Below are 22,527 nucleotides of genomic sequence, written 5' to 3'. Positions count from 1 at the left end.
CAGGTATCTAACAACTGTTGGTGTTACCAGAACCTCACTTGACATCTCTATTCCCTCATTCCCTCCACACCCACCAGAACCCTAACAAACCTCCCAGGTTCCTATAATACAAAGATGCTCACAGCATCTCCTCTGTGCGCCCTTAAATGGCATGGACAGCCCTTGCAGTGTTTAGTGGAGGACTACTCACTCTGAGAATGACAAACGTACCCCCTTTTCCTACTCACACCATTTCACTGCACCTACCTTCTCCATCTATATTTCCTTCCTGCCTATTCCCTTCTCTTTTTCCTTCTGAGTTATGATTAGTGGCAAGATCACAGAACCAGAAATAAGAGTTAGGGTTCACTCCTGCCTCTATTAGCCATGTGACTTCAGGCAGTTCCTTTTACTTCTCACAGTCTGATCTGTGGAATGTGATAAGAATACCTGTCCCATGCCCTACCTGTCTTCAGGAGCAATTGTTTAGAACAAATAACAGAGCACGTGCGAAAGCTGTAAATGAATACCAGCCGTGACTGCATTCATTCCTACTACTCAGGTTCTCCACAAACACACACACCCCTCTTCTGGTGGTAGAGAGGGTTTGCTGCAGTGAGAGAAAATCTGTAGCTACAAAATCATTCTCCTTATTTACACGATTATCATGATGCCACCATGGTCTAGCATCCACATGTGTCAGACGCAGCCCCCGCTATCCTGTGCGCATCACTTGGCATCCTCGTGGCCATGCAGCATCGGTACTCGGCTCCATTTAACAGATCAGGCTCGGAGAGGTTAGGGAGCTCTCCCAGTGAAGGATACAGATCTGGTTAGCACTGCTTTCGGATTAGATGTAGGGCCTGGAACAGCACTACCTTCATTTTCTGCCTGAATCTGCTCTCAAAGTGTTCTCTGAATGCAAGATTGCTTATAAATCATGTGGAAATCTTATCATTAATATACTATGAATGCACAGTCATAATAATATAAAGCATAAAAATAAAAAAGATGAATGATCCAATATAGTAAGTGCATTCACTTGATCTTTAAATTTTTAATGTGATAAAGGAATGTAATATTAATTAATCCCTCCTATTAAGAAATAATACTGTGTTTACAACAAAGGAGCTGGTAGGTACCACCTTAAGCATGTGATCAGTGTTGACTTCACAGTCTCACTTCTGAGATATTTCTATCAATAAACATATAAGCTCCATCTAATCATGAAGAAGTATCAGACAAATCTAAATGAGGGACAATTTACAAAATAATTGTGTGCACTCTTTAAAAGTGGCACAGTTGTGAAAGACAGAATCTTCTAGATTAAAGGAGACATTATAGGTCACCTGCAGTGGCATGGTGGAAACCTAACACTCCATGATGCTGAAGTCACATGAAGGTCTCTGGTTTGTGTCCTGTGGTCTCCCTGCACACATGTGCCCATGACCCTGACTGACTGAGGCTGGGTGGATCACACCTGGCTTGCCCTCTCCCTGGCTCTTGTGGCCTCTGTTTCTCTTCCTCTCTCACTCTCTCTCTCTCCAAATAAATAAATAAACAAGCTTTTAAAAAAGAATATATAACAACTAAATAATTAGAGATTGGAGCCTAGACCAGAAAAACGACATCAGTGGGAAAACTGACAAAAATCACCAAAATTTGAGTAAGATCTAGAAATTAAATAATAATATGTGTCAATGTGAATTTCCTGATCTTGATAAATTCACTGTTGCTCTGTATAAGGATGTCCTTGTTTTATTGGGCCAGCAGGTGGCATGTTGGTTAAAGCGCTAGATTCCCATATGGCCGACTACAGTTTGAGTCAAAGACCCAGTGGCTTGAGAATCATGCCAGGCTCATGTATGTGCATGCCTAAAATCCCAAGAAGAAAACTAAGGAGAAGCGAATGTGGTATGGTCATCCTCCCCAGGGGGTGATTTCTCACTTCCTCTCTCTTTGTCTCTGCCTCTCTCCAATGAACACACACACCCTATGGCAAAAACATCTAAAAAATAAAGTGTCTTTGCTTTTTAGAAAATATACACTAAAGAAAGTTTAGAGTTAAAGGGCATCCTGTCTATAACATACCCTAAAGTATTTAAAAATAAATAGAATATATATTATATGTATACAAACTTTTGTACTGATGTTGTAATTTTTTGTAAGTATGAAATTATCTCAAAGTAAAAGGTAAAAAGACAGAATAAGTTATCAGAAATAGCAAGCTTTAAGTAAGTGTGAACTATAATATTCTTACCCATTGACTCCTAAGTACATAGGAAGATCAAATGGCACCAACGGCCTTGGGTCTTTAATGGGAAACCTACTTTAGAGTCTGCTATAAGAAATTCTGGGACCCACAAACAACATCCTAATCTTTTCCGTTTACAACTGTCCCACCCGAACACAGCAGTGATATAATACCCCTTTCCTCCTTCTAATAAAGACTGACCATTTCTAGATTTCCATTTTTTTTTTTTTTTGCTTAAAAATAAAAGCAAAAATTGTCCAGTGATCCTACTTTCTCTGAAAATACAGGCAACCACAATAAGAAAGCTGTGTATGACGACAATTATCCACCTCATCCCTTCTCTGGCCAATGTGCATTTTGGCTGAAGAGTCAGCATTTAAATGGTGCTGTAGCTACTAATCCCTGCCCTCTTTCTTGCCATCTGTGGGTTTTAGGAAGCCAGTGTCTATGAATATAAGGGTGACTATGGTGCCTCCTGGTTCATATCAGTAACATATAGCTTAGACATCAGCCAGCTCTCAGACTTAAATGTTCCTACTGAAGATCCCCTAATCATCGGCATTAAATTTTTTTTTTTTTTTGGAGACAGAGACAGAAAGCAAGAAATCACCCCCCCATGGGTGATGATCATGCCACACTCCCTTCTCCATTCTCCTCTCAGGATCTTGGACACACAAGCACACGTGCCTGACCTGAGTTTTAAGCTGCCTGGTTTGGCACTCGAACCACATTCAACTATGTGGGAGTCCAGCGACATAGCTATTACGCCATCTGCTGGTCCCTATCTACATTCAGTTTTAACAGCACACGGATGCCCTTCCCCACCTACTGAATCCAGAGAGTAAATAAGGCAACACCACGTGGCTTAGCTTTTAAACTCTAAAACATGGCTGGAGACAGGCCCCTAGACAGTCACATGAGAGCAGTAACAGCTGTTCAGCCATTTTCTTCTCATACACAAGAACAAGTAAAAAGAAGTTTACCTAACAGTAATTAACTATGATCTTGTGAGTCATTATTAGCATGTTCTCATTGAGAATATGTATAGCCTTTTGGGGCAAAGAACATCAAATCTCCCATTACCCTTTACCACATGCCTGGGGTTAGACAGAATTTCCATGTCATAGACAGGAACAGTAGAGTAAAATAAAATCAAGATAATTCCTAAACAACACTATCTGTCAGCAAAAGAACCCAGAATGGACCAAAAGTATGCCTCCAGGAATAAAACAAAGATCCCTAATTTCTGCAACGACCACACACAAAAATAGCACTTTAAATCACAAATTTCCAGGGAAGCCACACTGGTCTCTTCCCACTTTAAACTTTTTCATGACTTACAGAAGTCAATATGTATGAAGACAAGATCACCTATCCTTTTAAAAAACTTTTATTTTTATTTTTTAATTTGACCAGAGAGACAGTGAGAAAGACAAAGAGGGAAAGTGAGAAAGCAAGCTGCCAGGTCCAAGACTCAAACTGTGGTCGCCCATGTGGGGATCCAGTGCCATAACCACATCACCTGACAGCCCCAAGGTCACCTACACTTACAGAGATATGTAGGTCCCAACCAATGAATGCATCCCATTCTTACCAACGTTGGGTATGGCAGGGGCCAGTCTCCTGCCACTGGGAGGCTGCACAGAACTTTATAAGAACAGCCACAATGCCAGCCCCTGTCCCTTTCAAATACAAAAATTATTCATATTAAAGAAAAATACTCTTAATTTTGGTCATAAGAGAGGAAAAGAGAATGTTTTCATGGCAACAATTTTTTTAAGTTTGTTATATTTATTTTATGATAGAGGGTGCAAGAAAAAGAGAGTGGGGGGATAGAGAAAGACAGGCACCCATGACAGGGTTTCACTGCAATCCTCTCTCTAGGCATGAAACACAGTGTCCAGAGTGTTTCAGGTTGACTCAGGATGTGAACCCCAAGCAGTCATATGGCTCCAGCATTACTGCATGTTGTGCTACTACCTGCACCACTGTGGCTGAGCCATCAAATTTCAAATCATCATGGTTGCCTAAATGTCCAAGATCTTTGCCAACAGGTCCAGTCATCATTTAAACATTAGTAATAACCACAGATTGTTTCTATTTGAAGGACAACCGATTTTCAAGAGAAAATGAAGAGATACAAGAATGCCTGCAAACAAGTGTAATAGGTTATGGAACCACACACCACAACCAAGTAAACATGTCAGAGATAATACATATTTAAAAAAAAAACTAGTAGGACTATTATCAAATATATTTAGTATTATTATATAATGTCCAATGTTGAAGACAACAAATAAGTCTGTATCCTTCATTTGATTATCTCATACTAGATGTATGATTTGAAAAACCATACTATACCCCACAAAGATGTACAATGATTATTTGTAAACCAGGAATCCATTTTTTTTTTAATTTGCCAGAGAGCATGTGTGCTCATTGAAGAGAGACACAGAGAGAGACAGAAAAAGTGAGAAAGAAGTCACCACAGGGGATGATCATGCCACAATCTCTTCTCTATTTCTCCTTCTCATTGGGATTTGGGGTATGTACACACACATGTCTGGTATGTTTTTCAAGCCACTGGATCTGGGACTCAAACCAAGTAGTTGGTCATGTGGGATCCAGCCACCCTAGCCACCACTCAATAGGCTGGCCCCACAGGAATTTTAAAAATAATAATATAAGAAAAAAAAAACTGAGAAGACAAATATCAAAATACCAACATTAATAAGTAGTCTCTGAGGGGAAAATCTATACCAGGAAACTAAAAGAGCAACGGAAAAGCACTACAGCAAATAAGAAAGTGAGTGGCTGAGATCTCCCTAATGAGAAGTCCAAGCACAAACAGCAATATTAAAGATGCCCCTCAACTAACTTTTAAACAAAAGTTACTTAAAGACTGTAAGAACCTAAGACAAGTAAACATATCTTACACTAAAAGTTTTCAAGGTACATGATGATTAAAATATCTTTACTTCTTAATGGCTAGGTATGCATAAGAAATCCCTATGAAGGAATATAATGAACATTACAAGCTAGAGGGAGTGAGATAAAGTTCTATTAACAGGAATCCTAATAACAAGTACATGCTACACATTTGGGGGTTCAAGCGAGTGAAAAATGAAGTTTCACATGGCCTTTCCTTGATACACCCAAGCACACGAGAGCAAACACATGCGGGTGTGCACTGTGTACAAGAAGCATACTATGATGATGTTACTTAGGCAGGGTATGTGTCAGAGAACCTATAAGGAAGGAATGTATTTTAGCTGATAGCAAAAATGCATTTTAAATGAGAATTATGGAGATGGATCCATGGCCTAGTGGTTCAGGCAGCCAGATCCCTCATGGCTGACCACATGTTCCAAGTCTCAGACCCGGCAGTTTGAGAAACATGCTGGGCACATGTGCATTCATGCCTAAAATTCTGAAAGAATGGAGAGATTGAAAAGAAAGAACTGTGGCTGGGACCAGCAGTTAATGTAATGGGTGTCGCTGGACTCCCATGTAGTCAACCATGGTTCAAGTCCCAGACCCAGCGACTTAAACTCACACCAGGCACGTGTGCGTACATGTCCAAGATCCCAAGAAGAGAATGGAGGATAAGGGACTGTGGCGTGGCCATCCCCCTTGGGGAGTGATTTCTCGCTTTCTGTCTCTCTCTGTCTTTTGGGCAAGCGCATGTGCACTATAGCAAAAACCTCTCCAAAAAAAAAAAAAGAAAGAACTGTGGCAGGACCATGCCCCATGGTTGAATGGCAGTGCCTCTTCCTTCCTCTCTCTCTCTCTCTGTCTGTCACTGGCCAGGACAAGTGCCTCTAGAAAAAAAAGAGAGAGAGAGAGAAAGAGAGAAAGGGAGAATTATAATGGGAGAACAGCCAACTTCAAGAAGTTAGAGAACCAGGATAATATTACAATAGTATCCTTTCTTTTCTATAAGATGCTTACAGAACTCATTTATATTCTCCCTTTACTCCTCCCTGGGACTCTGGGAAGTGCAGTCATTTTCCATTTGAAGGGATGACTGACAAAACAAGCCCTGAGGTTTAAATGTAAAAACTAAGGAGCAAGTAAATGGCAAAAGATGTGATTGAAAAATCACATTTCTTTTTTAGAGGTTTTTGCTATACAGTGCGTGCACTCACCAGAAAGACAGAGAGAGAGAAAGTGAGAAATACCCCACCAGGGAGGATGGCCACGCCACAATCCCTTCTCCTCCCTTCTCCTCTTGGAATCTTGGGCATGCATGTACCTGTGCCCAGCATGAGTTTAAGCCACCAGGTCCAGGCCTCAAACCATGGTCGACTACATGGGAGTCAAGCAACATAGTCATTATGCCAGCTGCTGGTCCCGAAAAATCATGTCTTGAAACTCTAGCTGCTTATTATTTCAGATACATGTGAAATGAGATTTAGAATACACAGTATACCAATATGAAATAAATAACCTGAATATTAAAAAAAATTTTTAAAGTCACAGCTTGAACAGATTCTTCATTTTCTTAAATTGATAGAAGTCCCACAGGAAAGTATGGGACCTACAGATGGTTCAGTTTAGCTGGAGGGTAGAATTTAAAGTTAGACGCTGAAATGGTGCCATAAATTTAAAGCTAAGAAGCTTTGTCTTTACTTGACAGAAACTATTTTTTAAATTTCTATTTTCATTTATTTGTTCTTTTTGTTTAATTTTAGAAACCACTTTTGAGCAACTGAGTGACATGATCCTAAAGTTAATCTTATAGTAGTATCTAAGAAAGAACAGAAAGGAGGAATGTAACAACAGAAATCTACTGCAACTGTCCAATTAAAAGCAGAAGAGGAAAGGGTTCTCAGCAAAGTTGCAAAGGGAAATATAGAGAGGCTAGTGATTAGATGAGAAGATGTGTGGGTTTCACAAGGTTCATGGTGGAAAGTCCCCAGAGTTCTGAGGCTGGAGACTCAAGAAGAAACAGCACACAAGAAGATTAGGTTTGATAAGGAAGGGGAGCTGTTCTGAGTCATCACTACTGGTGAGAGGTGGCAGGTCACTTAACAAGGAGCTGCAAGGCTTGAGGCTAAACCTCTTAAAGAAAGCAGGCCTGGAAAACCCTACTTAGGATACAGCTAACAGAATGAGAGCAGATGAAACTGCCATCAAAACAAGTACAGACAAAACCAAAAATGTCCCCAGTGACTTGTACTATACAAGCCAATGGCATTCTAACAGCTTTTGTTAATTCTGGCTGACAGATTAAATATTTGATCAAAAGATCCCTTCTCTCCAGGACCCCCCTTCAGTTCTCTGTCACACTCTTGTCGCCTCCAACTGAAGTTTTAGCTTCTCTGTGATGCCTGTTCAGATGTGCCAGTCTGATGGACCATCTGCCAAGCTTTCCCTGTTTCCTCAGAGATGTCTGGCAGACCAACCTTGGTTCACGTGTCCAAAGTCAATATCATACCCCTTACCCTCCGTCCAGGTCCACAACCTGGAAACCAACCCACCCACAGAATTCCACTGGTCCAGGCGAGAACCTAGATTTGCTAATTATACCTAGGCATGATGAAATGTAATTCCTAAAGCACATTTATTTGCCAATTTTATTTACAGCATGGGGGACAACTCAGACTCCTATTAGCTTTCTCTGTAACTGTAGAGAGTAGGGGTGTGTGTGTGTGGGGGGGCAGAGCTTCCCTTTCTAAATCTGTGATTATGTAAATATTTTTAATTATAACTTTAAAACCAAACTAAACCTTGGGACCAGCAGTTGGTGTAATGGCTATGTCACTGGACTCCCATGTAGTCAACTGCAGTTCGAGTTCTGGACACGGTGGCTTAAACTCACGCGAGCCACATGTGCGTGCATACCCAAGATCCCAAGGAGAGAATAGAGGAGAAGGGATTGTGGCATGGCCATTCCCTCGGGAGGTGATTTCTCGCTTTCTGTCTCTCTGTCTCTCTCTGTCTTTTTGCCCTATAGCAAAAACCTCTCCAAAAAAAAAAAAAAAACAGCCAAATCACAAGTTGGCTTTTGTTAGGCATCAAAACATAATGAAACCTATAACTACAAATAAATAAAATTCTGTATAAATATGTACATAAATAAATATGCTCACACATACATACAACTTTAAAAGTCTAAAAATTAGAATGGAGAAATGTTTAAGTAATCATTAAGGTAACTTATTGATAGCATAGGGTAGGCTTTAAAAGGGACTACAAATCTTTTATGAGGGAAGAACTGGATTCCACAGACATTTAAATAATCCTTAAAAACAAATGTCATTATACATTTTCATCATTTTGAACCGTGTTTAAAGATTGACCGTTCTACTTCTATAGAACTCAAAGGAAAGAAAGATATTCCAGGATATCTCCAATATTTAAACCTCACTACATCCCCTTTTTTATATAACTTCCTTAAGCAAAGATGACAGATGGAAAAATGAAATCATTTCAGTTTCACATTATTTCCACACCCAAATGCCTAACAACAAGTTGGATGAACAACAGGCAAACACAGTTACCTTTGTAATCACCAATCAGATAACCTTTCTATAATATATCCTAAGTGTGTGGGAATCTCTTTCCTACTTTTTTATGGGTTTCAGTTCCCTTCTACAAGGTCATGAGAACTAATGGCACATACCTTTTTGGCTCTTTGGGCTATGTCTGGTGTTCTGGTAAGCAGCTTCTCAATCAGGTACTCTCTGTTCTGCAAAACAAATATTCCCAGCAGCTTAACATCAAATATGATACATACAAATTCATAGTGATTTCAAAATAGCAGATTTACTTGGGTTTTAAGCATGTTACCTTGGCTTTCTGGAAGAATTTGCATTTTAAAAGTTCTGCTGCTGTGGGCCTGAAAGATCAATAATAAATTAGAGTTGAAATAATGACCACTTAATAAATACGCTGCCTTGATGAAACAACTTAATCTTCTATTTCTGGAAGACCAATTTTAGGAACAACAAAACCAGAAACTAAATTAATCATAAGCTGGCACCAAATAAAACAGTGCCAATTTTCTGGTTCTTTCCAAACACCTCTACTACAACACATAAGCTTCTATAAGTTAAATGCTTGAGGCACGATCAATTTTCCATCCTTCATTCTCATACTTCACGAAGTGAGTTCAGTGTTTCTACAAGGTCGTAGATTGACATGTCTGTCAGCTAAATTCCTATATTTATTAAGAAATCATACAAGCTGGAGTATGACCCTATCAAAGAAACTATATAGTCTACTGTGCTCTGAGATTCCTCAAGCGCCTCAGTTATTGCAAGAGCTCCATAGAACTTGTCTCCAAGTTTGTCTTATCTACGGAATAAACCTATCTCAAGGGCACACACTTAATATTTTTCAGATGAAGGTAAATCTGATGGTGAATAACAAACTATAAATTCACTTAGAAGCATTACTGGATGGGTCTGATTGTTTTGTTATGGTGTTATTTAACCTGTTTCTCTATCCTGTATTTCCAGTAAGCTGTAAGTAAGGTCTGAAGACTTGATTCTTTGGGGGATTTTTTTGTTTTGTTTCTTCAGTGTTTTAGATTTTTGCTATAGGGTGTACACACTCGATGGAGAAGAGAGAAAAAGTGAGAAATCACTCCCTGGGAGGAAGGCCAGGCCATGCCATAATCCCTTCTCCTTATTCTCCTCTTGGGATTTTGGGCATGTGCACACACAAGTCACCAGGTCCAGGACTCGAACTGCAGTCAGCCATGTGGGGACTCAGTGCCTTATCCCCCATGCCACCTGCAGGCCCAAGGCTTAATCAGTTTCAATCAAGCATTTAGAGGAAGGATACTAGATAAATGTTCCCAAGCATTTTTTACTGCCAACACCTCAGAGGCAGGTACTATTAGGTTATTTAACTATTACCGATAGATACTAAGTTTAACCACTTGGTCCCCAGGCCCAAACCTCTGCATTGTGTAGGAATGTTCTCCCACTACAATTAGAAAGTATTCTTTTGGGTCATACTTTGGCATCTTGTGACTATCCTGTTCCTGAAAACTTTTTATTCTACCTTAAATAATTATGTCATAGGAAGTGACAGAATACTGACTTTGTACGTCTGTCATTCCTATGTTTATAAGCTGATATTCTCTCATGAAGAACAGCTGCCTTCATTAGTACTTCTTTCTACAAATGCAGCCATGCAGAAAAAATCAAATACAGGATGGTCAGCAAGACAACTGGCCTTATCTCTGCAAAACCCCAATGTCACTGGGGGAAGGGGGAGATGTAAGAGAATTATTCTAGACTGAAACAGACTAGAAACATAAAACCATATGCAACATATAACCCTTGACTGAATCCTGGGTTTCGGGAGGAAGAGGCAAAAGCTGTAAGACATTTGAAAACTGTAAGAGATGTGAAAAATATGCTAGACATGAGAATTTTGGGGAATCATTGTTCATGTACTTAGGGACAGAAAAGTATTGTGGTTATGTTATGAAAGAGCCCGTCCTTATTTATAGGAAATGTAGGTTTAAATATTAAGTCTATTATTTACTTTCAAACAGTTCAGCAAATAAAATTTAGATAGATATAACAAACATGGGAAATGTTAATAATTGTTGAATCTAGATGGTGGGATACACTGTACTTTCTTTTTATCTTTTCCGGATGTTTTACATTTTTTTGTAATAAATTACATGATATATTTTTCTATTTTCCTATGCAAAAATGCGTCATGACTTTTCCGGTGACTCAATATTAAGCACTCTTTCAGGCAATGATTACCAAAGCGCAAACAGTATTACGACGAGGAGCGGGGAGCAAGTTTAAAGGAGTCCTCATAGTTCAAATGAATGGAATCCACTGCCTTGGAACCAGGAAGCTCTACTAAAATGTTCCTAGGAACCGAACCCAAGCACAAAAAAGAATTAGGAAACATTGTTAAGTGCATCAGTGAACAAACTGTGTAACACTTCACGGACCATAAGCTGTATTTCTGTGCAAAGGCATTTTCTATTTAAATTGCTATTGCTTTTTCCCCCTCAGATTTCAAGTAGCACACTGGTTATGGGTGCCTGACAGAGAACCCAGAATCTACCTATCCACCACAACAAGCAGCAGTTAATTGTTCTGTGCTCTGGGCAAATATGGGTTTAAACAACAGGTGGGCCATATCCCTTGGTAAGTTCACTCAATTCATGAATTTGAGCCTTGTGAAACAGGCACTAGAGCTGAAAGCAATATAAATATTTTACAGGTTTAACTTTGGTTGTTATTTTAATGGAAACTCTTCCTGATCATCAACAATGACTTTGGCCTCCAGCTACTCCAAATTCATCCTCATTCCCTCAGTAAATATTTACTGATCATCTATTATTTTTCAGGTATTATGCTAGGTGCTAAATAAATATGACAGATGTAAACAGCACCTTCACAATACAGCAGAGCAGAGTCTGAATGTGCTACTAGGCTATAAAAGGAGCAGCAAAACATTCAAAGGCCTTTGAATTATGCTTGGGTGGAAGAAGAGTTACTGAGAAAACATGTAGCAGACTAAGATTGGTGACACACTTGGTATCTCACAATATTAAGAAAACTTGAAACCAAGTAAGTGTAACAAACAACTTAGACTTTTTTTATGGAGAGATTTTTGCTATAGGGCACATGTGCTTGCCAGAAAGACAGAGAGAGATAGAGAGACAGAAAGCAAGAAATCACCCCCCTCCCCCCAAGTGGAGATGGTCACGCTGCAATCCCTTCTTCTCCTTTCTCCTCTTGGGATCTTGGGCACGCACGCACACATGCCTGGTGTGAGTTTAAGCCACAGAGTCCGGGACTCACACCGCAGTCGACTACATGGGAATCCAGCTACATAGCCATTACACCACCTGCTGGTCCCAAATTTTTAAAGAGTAGAAATAGACCCAGCTTCTGTGGTGCACACAGGCTGGGAGACAAGGCTGACTGCATGTTTGGATCCCTGGGACGGCCTGACAACATATCTGGTGGGTGCTCAAAGTCCTAAGGAGCTGAAGGTTTGAGAACAGGCCATCACAGCCCAATGAAACTGTGTCAAAAGTGATCCTCCCAGGGAACCAGCAGTTAGCATAATGGCTATGTCACTGGACTCCCACATGGTCGACCGTGGTTCGCGTCCCGGACCCGGTGGCTTAAAAACTCACGCCGGGCGCGTGTGCGTGTGTGCTCAAGATCCCAAGAGGAGAATGGAGGAGAAGGGATTGTGGCATGACCATCCCCTCTGGGGGGTGATTTCTCGCTTTCTGTCTCTATGTCTCTGTCTGTCTGGCGAGCGCACGTGCCCTATAGCAAAAACCTCTAAAAAAAAAAAAAAGTGATCCTCCCACCCTAACCCTTGCATGTGCATGAATGTGTTTATCATTAAAAAGGAAGGAAGGAAAGAAAAGAAAAGAAAAGAAAAGAAAAGAAAAGAAAAGAAAAGAAAAGAAAAGAAAAGAAAAGAAAAGAAAAGAAAAGAGAAAAGAAGGAAAGAAAGAAAAAAAGAATAGTCCTTAAAAAATCAGGATGATTAAGAAACTAAGGCCACTGTTTTGTTTGAGACCCTCGTGGCTTCTAGCTAACGTTAAAACAGTGATCTCTCTGCCACTTTTCGCTTCCTCCCTCAATCTCCACTGTTCACACTGTTTCTCAAGTTAGCCTATAAAAATAAATCAAATTTGATCCATTTTAACAGATTTAAGTGGCCTAAAGTAAATGCAAGTTCTCTAGATCCCAATTTCTCCCATGCTCATCTTCTTCACACCCAATGTAGACTCTGTTCTTCAATTACAACAATGTTCTCACTCATTTCTTGCTCTTTAGTGACTAAACATAGACTGCATTTCTTGCTTCAAAATATTTTGTTACCAACTGGCACATCCTTGCTCATCAGTCCAGCACCAATTCAAGTGTTATCACCTTCAAAGACAACTCTTGCATCTCTTCCAAATAGAATCCACCGTTTCACACTTGGTGCTCATCACCACTCTACTCGCACTCCTATCCTGTTCTCCTGTATTAACCTGCTCCTATGTCCTCGGGCCTCCATCCCACTAGGTGATAAGGCCTTCAAAGGCAGGACAACATAGAATTCATTTTTAACATTCCCAGTGCCCAGCACAGAACAGAAAATTGCTATGGTCAATTCCATGCTACAATCAAATATGGATGAAAGCAATGCTGCTAAACATTGGGCACAATACACTAACTCCTAGAACTAGATTTTAGTCAGCGCCAAAGTCTAAGCATCTATTCAATACAGTGGAGAATTTTGGGGGGTGGGGTAGGTAATTACATAAACTCCTTATAGCAAGAAAAGAAAACAGTGGAGGGGCATATGTGGGGAACAAAAAATGTTTCCTTTTCTCCTCTGCAAGTCCCTACCCCCACAACTTCTCCTTCTGTATACTGAAGGTCAAGTGTATGACTGATCTAGAGAGAAGGCTGGGAAATGCCAGACATACCTTCAGATACAGGGCTAGGAAAATACTTTCCCTTCACAGCAAGGTCATTTCTATGGTAACCAAATATGAAAAGGGGAGAAGCACGATGCAGAGAAAACTCCTTTCTCTACACTCCACTCCACTCTTAGCCTTCATCAGTAAATACAAAACACAATGATGTGAGAAATTAGAGACAGTTAAGGAGCCCCCATTCTCTTTTTCTGACAGGCTTAAATATAAGTAGTTGGTCATTCCAGATCTATATAGGAAAACAAAATAAAACAAAACTACATAGTAGGTCACTGGTACCCTTCTGTGTTCAAATCAGCTAAAGTGTTTATAGGTTTGGGGGTAAAAATCCAACATGTGCTAAACTATCTCTACAGGAAAGTATGGAACTGGAAGAAAAGGCAATAGAAGGTATGAGAAAAGCTGAGGTACGTGCTCCCCATTTGATTTTAGTTTCTGTTTTGGCTTTTATGTATTATTTTAGTTTTACCCTGAAGCAGCTACCAATGCATGATTAATATAGAGGCATCAATATCAGCTGTCTTTCAGCTGAGTACTACAGTACTACAGGACTATTCTGCAAGGCCACTAACAATCAAGTAATAAAACATAAAATAAACACTGTTTTATGAGAATTGCTAAAATGCTACCTGTAACCAAAATAATGGTCTAGACTTTGAATGATGATTCAATTTTAAATCCTTAAAACAATGCAATGCTGGATGGCTCAGCTTGCGTCTGCAAGTGCCCACTGGGCCTGCACGTGGCCCCCGGGCCTGCACATGGCCCCCGGGCCTGCACATGGCCCATGGGCCTGCGCGGGCTGCACAGGCTGAGGCTGAGAACAAGGATGAAGAGCTTGCAATTGTAAGCAACAGAAAAAAAAACTTTGGCTCTCTTAAACCTATTGAGAAGTATATTGTATGGGAGGATGTTCTCTGCCTATGGACAGTGAGAAGATGATGGTTGCCAGCCCTGCATTGCCTCGGGGAAGAACAAGAACTACTCTGTCATTCTTGGGGAAGCCAGATACCCGAGGACAACTAACACTGCAGATCCCCACAACAGCATTCCTGGTAATTACAAGATGACTGCTGTGCCGCATCAGCTGATAATCATCCCTGCATACCAGAACTGCTTTCCTGAAACTGCATTCCCTGGAGAATCACCTACAATTGTGGATCTGCAGGAGACCCTCCCTTGATCCAACCCTGAACAGAATCTATGTTCCCTATTGGTAAAAACTTTATGAGCTGATAATTGGAACTCGTGGCCCCTCTCCCTTTACTTGCATGTATCACTTTTTCAATAATTCTTCTGGAAGACAACTGTATATAGCAGAGATAGTGTAATGGAAGAGTGGGAAAGGGCAGAGGGACAAACATAGAAAAAAAAAAAAAAAAAAAAAAAAAAAAGAAAGAAAAGTTGCAGGAGGAAAAAAAAGAAAAGGACGGTAAAACTATTCGTACCATTTAAAAAAAAAAAAATGCATCTTTGATGACTGCAGTGAGAGCTGTATGGGCCCAGCTGGGTTCTACTTTATAGTATGCACTTTCTACTCACTGGGGTTTATGCCTAAAGTCAGACTTGAGTTCATGTATAGGTATGTGTCAGCTGTGATAACTATTGGATATATTTAGACTAATTAAGTTCACTGGCAGATCATTTGAATGGGGAGGGGGGAGGCATGGAAGGCAACCGTGGATGCCAGGGACAATGTGGGAGGAGGATGGGTCATAGCAGAGGGAGGGGGATGGGGAATCTAGGATGGCAAAACAAAAGGCAAGGTATGCAGGACATAAGAATTGGGAAATTATTTGCTGAGAACATGTATGTTGATGTGCTTGATTGAGCCAATGCACAGTGTATTTTGGATGGAAAATTCATTTGTGTGTTGTGATGGAAAAAAAAATTATAATAAAAAATAAATTATAAAAAAAAAAAGCAATAGCCTTCAAGTACCCACATTCTCAGATGAAAATCTCTTAAAGGATTCATTTAAGACTGTATGGATGAACCAAAGTCCACTGAGACCTAAAATAACTTTCAAAGGATTCAGGATGAACATGATACAGTTTAAGTAGTTCTAACAATTTGCATTAATAAGTTCTAACAGCCCACTGACCTCAGGCAGAGCTGTTTTTCTCACCCACCCTTATCCTCAAAACATTCAAGTCTCATTTATTTCTTATGGATATTTCCATGGACCATCTACCCTCTTGTTGCACAGAAAAACTGTTGGTTCTTTTCACAGTTGTCATCCACAGGGAGCATGTAATCTACAAGATCAAGGCTCACTTTTTAAAAAATAGCAAGAGGTTCTGTTATACAAACATCAGCAACCCTTTGTCTACGCCAATATAGAGCACGAATTTGGATGGCACAAAGGGCTCCAATATCTCTGCTCTCTTGTATCAGAAAAGTCCTGTGAGCTCTCAAGTTGAGAAAATGTACTGCTCACTCAGCTATCCTGAGAGTGTCTGCAGAGGAGTGAATCCATCCTGATCACTGTTCCTCTGTGATTATTTTTTTTTTTCATCTATGGCTCAGAAGTACTCAGCATAGCAAAAACAAGGCTTTGGTACTAGTCACTTGCTTATAAGAAGTTAGTCTACATTTAGGCAGCAGAAATAATAAAAATTAGTCAAAATTTTCCATGTACTCTTCCTCAACACACTTGAATCTGCCTTCTGTGTGTGGAACTCATTTCAATAATTCTAAATCATCCCCATATTTTAAGTTCCCAATCATCTCCAGTTGTTTAAGAAAGAGTAGAGTACTTAATACAGATCAGATGCCTGATATGAAGGTAAGTGTCAAAGATTCTCCTAACAACGTACAAACTAATGAGAAATCTCTGTGTAGACCAATAAATGTCCACAGTGTAATAACTGCCATAGAAGGTAGCTCTTCAATATACTGTATTTTATGCTATAAAAGTTACAACAGGGACCAGCAGTTAGCATAATGGCTATGTCACTGGACTCCCATGTAGTCGACCGCGGTTCGCGTCCCGGACCCAGTGGCTTAAACTCACGCCAGGCGCATGTGCGTGTGTGCCCAAGATCCCGAGAGGAGAATGGAGGAGAAGGGATTGCGGCATGGCCATCCCCCCCCCGGGGGGGGGTGATTTCTCACTTTCTGTCTCTCTGTCTCTCTGTCTCTCTCTGTCTTTCTGGCGAGCGCACACGCCCTATGGCTAAAAACCTCTCCAAAAAAAAAAAAAGTTACAACAACCTCTCTTGGTCAGGATAAAAAGTCAAATAGTGAATGGCATGCAGGGACTCTCCAGGTACCGTGCTATCTGCCATAAGTGCATTACAGGTTGGGTATCCTTTATCCAAAATGCTTCAGAGCAGACATGTTTCCAATATAAAATTCTTTTGTATTTTGGAATATCTGCATATATACGTTGAGTTCTTTTGGGGATAGGAGTCAAGTCTAGATACAAAATTGAGTGTTTCAGGACCAGCAGATGTACATAATGGTTATGTTGCTGGGTTCCCACTTAGTCAACCACGGTTCAAGTCTCAGACCCAGTGTCTTAAATCTCACACCAGGTGAATGTGTGTGCATGCTCAAGATCCCAAGGGAATAATGGATGAGAAAGGGTTGTGGTGTGGCCATTCTTCCCTGGGGGTGATTTCTCACTTTCTGTCTCTCTGTCTCTCTGGCGAGCACACACGCTCTATAGCAAAAATCTCCCCCCCCCAGAAAAAATTCAGTGCTTCATAGCCACATATCCACCTTATTAAACACATAACCTGAATGTAATTTTATATAATGCATTTCGACTGTAATCCATCACATGAGGTCCGGTGTGAAATTTCCACTAATGATAACATGGCATCATATTAGTCCTCAGAGAGATTCAGATTTTGAAACATTTCAAATTTTAGATTTCTAGTTTAGGGATGCTCAACCTATATCACTTTCCTTCCTCATATCAGTCCTATGAAGTAGGTATTATTAGGCCAATTTTATAGACAGTGAAACTACATTATATAGATGTGATCAAGTAGAGCTGAGAATTCCACCCAGACGTATAACTCTAAGAAGGGGCATTCAAACTAAGGCTAATAAGAGGAAGAAAGGAGACAAAAGAAAAATAAGAACTCTTGGCCAAGGCAGAAAGGACTGAAAATATTTGTGATTTCTTTCAAGTTGTATAACAATTAAAAATTTACTTATAACTTAGTAATAAATACATATTTTTAAATTGCACACTATATAAAAACTAGTTAACAATATATTGTTTTCCAATCTCATAGTTTTAACACGTTTTTGCCAAACTTCTTACGATACTCTCTCAACATCCATGTCTTTTTGTTTAAAGAAAGTCCATCTAGGTAGTTAGTATACTACTATCAGTCTATAACTGTTTGTGGTAGAGCATGACTGCTCAAGAGTGAAAACATTAGGTTACATACAAAATACCTAAAACAAATCCAAAAACCATTAATATTTTGTACATCAATGTTAGTACATGTTGGCAGAGAGTACTCTGACGGAAATATTTTGTAAGAATTTGAATATAGAGGGACCAGAAGTTAGCGTAATGTCTATGTCGCTGAACTCCCATGTAGCTGACTGAGGTTCAAATCCCAGACCTGGTGGCTTAAACTCACACCGGGCGCATGTGCGTGCGTGCCCATGATCCGGGGAGGAGAACTGAGAAGGGATTGCGGCATGGCCCCCCCCCTGGGGGGGGGGGGGTGATTTCCCTCTTTCTATCTCTCTGTCTCTCTCTGTCTTTCTGGTGAGCGCATGCGCCCTATAGCAAAAACCTCTCAAAAAAAAAAAAAGGAAAAAGAAAAAGAGAAAAAAGAATTTGAATATAGGGTTCTTCTTCTGATGATATATCCTCTTTTATAAATTATTTTTTGTCCTTGGTGAAGTGTGGGGGACATGACATTTGGGCTCATATAATAAATAAAACCTGAAAGGATTTTCAGGATTATTAAGAAATAAAAACAATTCATTAATATCTCTATTTTATTCTGACCATATTAAAACCTCCTAAAATATATATTGCTATATCATTAAGTAAACTGACAGTTCTACTTTACAGAACGATTTTCTTAAAAAGCTGGAATTATGTGACATTTCACATCATAACCACTAGGTGGGATCTCAACTAGTTCAAGAATCACAAAGACCATCAGTTACAACCCAGTACTAACTAGAAAGACAAATATTACTCTCACTGGGCTTAAAAGGATCAAATTCTGTTTTCTTAGTGATGTCAAAAATTTACTTTTGGAGATAACACCAAAGATAAGGGGATGAGAAGCAATTGTTGAATAACAAAATTAGACTCTAAGAGCATGTTCACCCAAGAAGAGAGTAAAGAAATAACCTCAATGAGAGATCAAATGCGTATGAGGGAAAAGAAGCCCTACTAATCAAACATAAACTGAGATATTTGAGCAGAAGTAGTTGACAGGTATGACAAAATAATTATCACTTTCATAATAATTTTAAAATGCTTAATAGCAAAGTCTTTAGATCTAACTCTGTGACAAAGGTCACTGATGTGAAGATTTGAAAGTCAGTAAATGTAAAGGAATGACAAGAGAAGCTATAAAGAATGAGTAAAATTATAGAAATTGTGCTTAGTCTAAAGAAGAAAGCCTACTCAAACAGTAAGTTGCTGTGCAAAAGTAAAAAGGCTTAAGAAGTTTCATAAAAAATTAAAGATAAGAATAAAGGGAATCCCTGCTAACAGCAGGATCCTTCCCTGAAAAAGTTTCAGAAGATAAGTCAGTTACTATGTTTCAAAATATAAGAATATAATCAGATCCTTGGGTGGATTAGTATAGATATAACTTTTTCAAGGATGCCACATACAACCAAGTCCCCACAAACGGACCTTACCCAAGCAAGGCCTATGTGTGTTCATATGATTACATTCTCCTTTAAGTGATAAACACTGGTTCCATTATCACTACTCAGGATATTTCAAAAAACCACAGAGATTAAGAAGGAAGAAAGGAACTCAGAAAACAGACACACCACAGGGTAGGGCAATAACCCAAGAATAAATAGGAAACACTGAAGTTAATTTAAAGCCATTTGCCTCTGTTTATATGATTAATCTTTCTAAGGTAAAAAATCTCCTTAATCTTCTTTACTGATAATCTTTTAAATAGCACAAACAACTTGTTCTGCAACTAAAAGGAAGCTCATGCAAAATTCAATAGTTCTGCCTGGTTCAGACTGGAGCTAGCAGGATATTCAAATCCTGAGAGGTCAGCTCAACCTACACAGTGCAGAATATTAGCTTAGCTTTGAATGCAGCCCTGCCAATTTCCTTTGATTTCTGTTTGACTTCATTTCCTCTGATGACAGAGCCCACACCTAACAAGCACAGTGAATCCTATTAATGCCAAAAATTATCCTCTGCCTCCCCCTCTTCTCCCATTCTCTTCTCTCCTTCTTGGACCCACACTATCTTCCAGTAACAGGTTGGAAACTGGGACCAGAGCAGAGTACCTTTGAGACTAGAAGTACCTTTCAGTGTCCTCATGCAGCCTTTCCCCAGGAACAAAGCTTTGTTGTTACACAAACCAGGTCATTAACTCATCCAACTATGTTTGACATACCTTTTGGAAGGATCTTTCTGTAGACACAGTGAAAGTAATTTTCTAAAGGACTTGCCATATTTTTTCATCATTTCTTTATCTTCTACTCCTGTTTCTAAAGTGGGTGGGTCATTTTGCAAAGTCAGCATTAATACCTGTAGTGGAAGCAAAATGATGACAGAATTTCAATATAGCAATTATTTCAACTGAATTTTTAATTTTTCACAAGTCATCAAAGACCATCCTTAATTAGGTACAAATGTGCTTTTCCATGATTTTAACGTTCCAGAAATTGTGTAATGAAGGCATTTATTTCCTTTTGCAAATCTCTTCAAGGTTAAACTTTTTGTTATTCCACTAACATAACTTGGAAAATTTGCTCTACATGTAAAGAATGACATCCCAGGACAGCAGGTAGTGTGGTGGTTAAGACAACTGGATCCCACATGGTCAACTATGGTTCAAGTTCCATGTCCCAGACTCAGAGGCTTGAGAAGTACACCAAGCATATATGCATGTGTGCCCTCAAATCCCAAGAAGAGAATGAAGAAGGGATTGCAATGTGGCCATCCTTCCTGGGGGTGCTTTCTCATTTTCCTCTTTCTTTTTTCCTCTCTCTCCAGCAAGTATACATGCCCTAGAGCAAATTTTTAAAAAGCAAAGAAAAAAGATTAACATCCCAAAGCAACCAGGCAAGTGGTTTCTAGGAATTGACTCTCCTACTGTCTCTAGGAGCATGTAGCTCCAGCCCAGACTGGGGGTGGCAAAGGAGAGAAAAAGACAAGGCCAGAGAAACAGTGAACTTGCGTGTATACAGACTGTGCCTGAGTAAGAAACTCTCTAGACTCAAGGCTTCTGTAATACACCACTAACCCTAACAATAAAAGCACAACATCCCAAGACGTAACATAATTTTTTTAAAGAAAATAAAATTATAAAACTGCTAAAAGGCCTTGGTAAAATTGAGACAGCAAGACACTGAAAGATAGCCAGAATATAAATGAGTTGCTAAAATAATAATAATCAGATTGAAAGGCCATTTTGTTGTTAGAGAGGGTCGAAGGAACTGGAGGACTGGGGAAAGGGGGTCAGAGCATGATGAGACCCTGTTAAGGGTCTCAAAATAAAATACTACTTGAGACTAATAACATAAAATTTCCACAAGTTCACACTAATAACCAATGTATTTGCTTTAATAGAAGTAGATGTGTAGCAAAACTATTGACTAATAAAATGAATAAACCTCATGAATGTATAAGTCATCCTTAATTTATATAAGCACAATACATGTCAAGGCCCTTCAGACTCCTTTAGAAGTGTGAACAGGTGAAGAATCAAAGTAATTTCATTGTTTGTGGGGGATAAAAGCCAACAGGTATGTGTGTATAGGGGGAGACACTGAGAACTCTGAAGCTAAATCCTAGAGGACTTCAGGCTGAGATTAGCCATAACTTTGGATTTGGGTGGGAAACACTAAGAAGTGGGGAAAGAAAGAAAATGAGAAGAGAAATGATGGAAGAAAAAAGGCCTCAAAGTTGCTTCAGTGCTTTTTCTCCAAAGGGTCACTTCCGTTGTTCATGCTTCAACTTAAAATTTTCTAATAACATTAACAGATAAATATATATACTCTGAACTATGCTAATTACATAAACAGACAGAAATAAAGATATGTAGTTATATAGAAAGCTAATGAAATGCACTACACTAAAACCTTAGTAGAGACTGAGGTTGATGCGATTATGATTATTTTCTTCTTCATTCTTATTTGTACTACTAAATTTTCTGTAATAAGAATGTATTACCTTTTTTGGCCAGTAGAGTTATTTAAACTTTGTTATCTTTAGTATTTTTTTATTCTTCTTAAATTTTTCCAATACTATGAAACAACCATAAATAATTCTAGGTAAAATATCTTCAGAAATTGCATTGAACAAAACAAAATCCAGCTAGGCAATTTGGCCCTGATACCATTAGCTCAGCTAAGAGAAATAATGAGATAGACTAGTTGAAAGAGTATGAAAAAAACCTGAAAATAGTCTGCAAAGCATATGTTACTTCTTGAAACCACTTATATCAGTTGAGTCATCAACATTACACTATGAGAGGAGGGGTAAAAAAGCTATAGATCATTTTTAAAAAATGAAAATCTGATAAATCCATCTGCAACATGACATCATTATGTCTATTTTTAGGCTTTCTTAGGGACTTAGGGTTGCTCTGTTATCAAAAAAGTACAGACCAGCATTTGTCTTAGCTACCAACCTCCATCGGCCAATATGATCACACTCTTT

At 39.2% G+C, this 22,527-nt stretch overlaps 1 protein-coding gene across 1 annotated transcript in view; it reads right to left on the bottom strand.

Moving 5' to 3' along the window:
• Nucleotides 1–22,527, bottom strand: part of STK39 (serine/threonine kinase 39) — a 340,812-nt gene that overhangs the window by 198,025 nt on the left and 120,260 nt on the right. Inside the window, exons 8-10 of the mRNA XM_006153572.3 lie at nt 20,258–20,391; nt 9,029–9,077; nt 8,862–8,927 (exon numbers count right to left, since the gene is read on the bottom strand). Coding sequence (XP_006153634.1) covers nt 8,862–8,927; nt 9,029–9,077; nt 20,258–20,391 — 249 coding nt within the window. The remainder of the gene's footprint in view (nt 1–8,861; nt 8,928–9,028; nt 9,078–20,257; nt 20,392–22,527) is intronic.

Source organism: Tupaia chinensis, unplaced genomic scaffold, assembly GCF_000334495.1.
Source record: "Tupaia chinensis unplaced genomic scaffold, TupChi_1.0 Scaffold000381_1, whole genome shotgun sequence".
In the NCBI taxonomy this organism is placed as follows: Eukaryota; Metazoa; Chordata; class Mammalia; order Scandentia; family Tupaiidae; genus Tupaia; species Tupaia belangeri.
The sequence above is the reverse complement of the archived record's forward strand: the minus strand, read 5'-3'. Positions and strand labels throughout refer to the sequence as shown.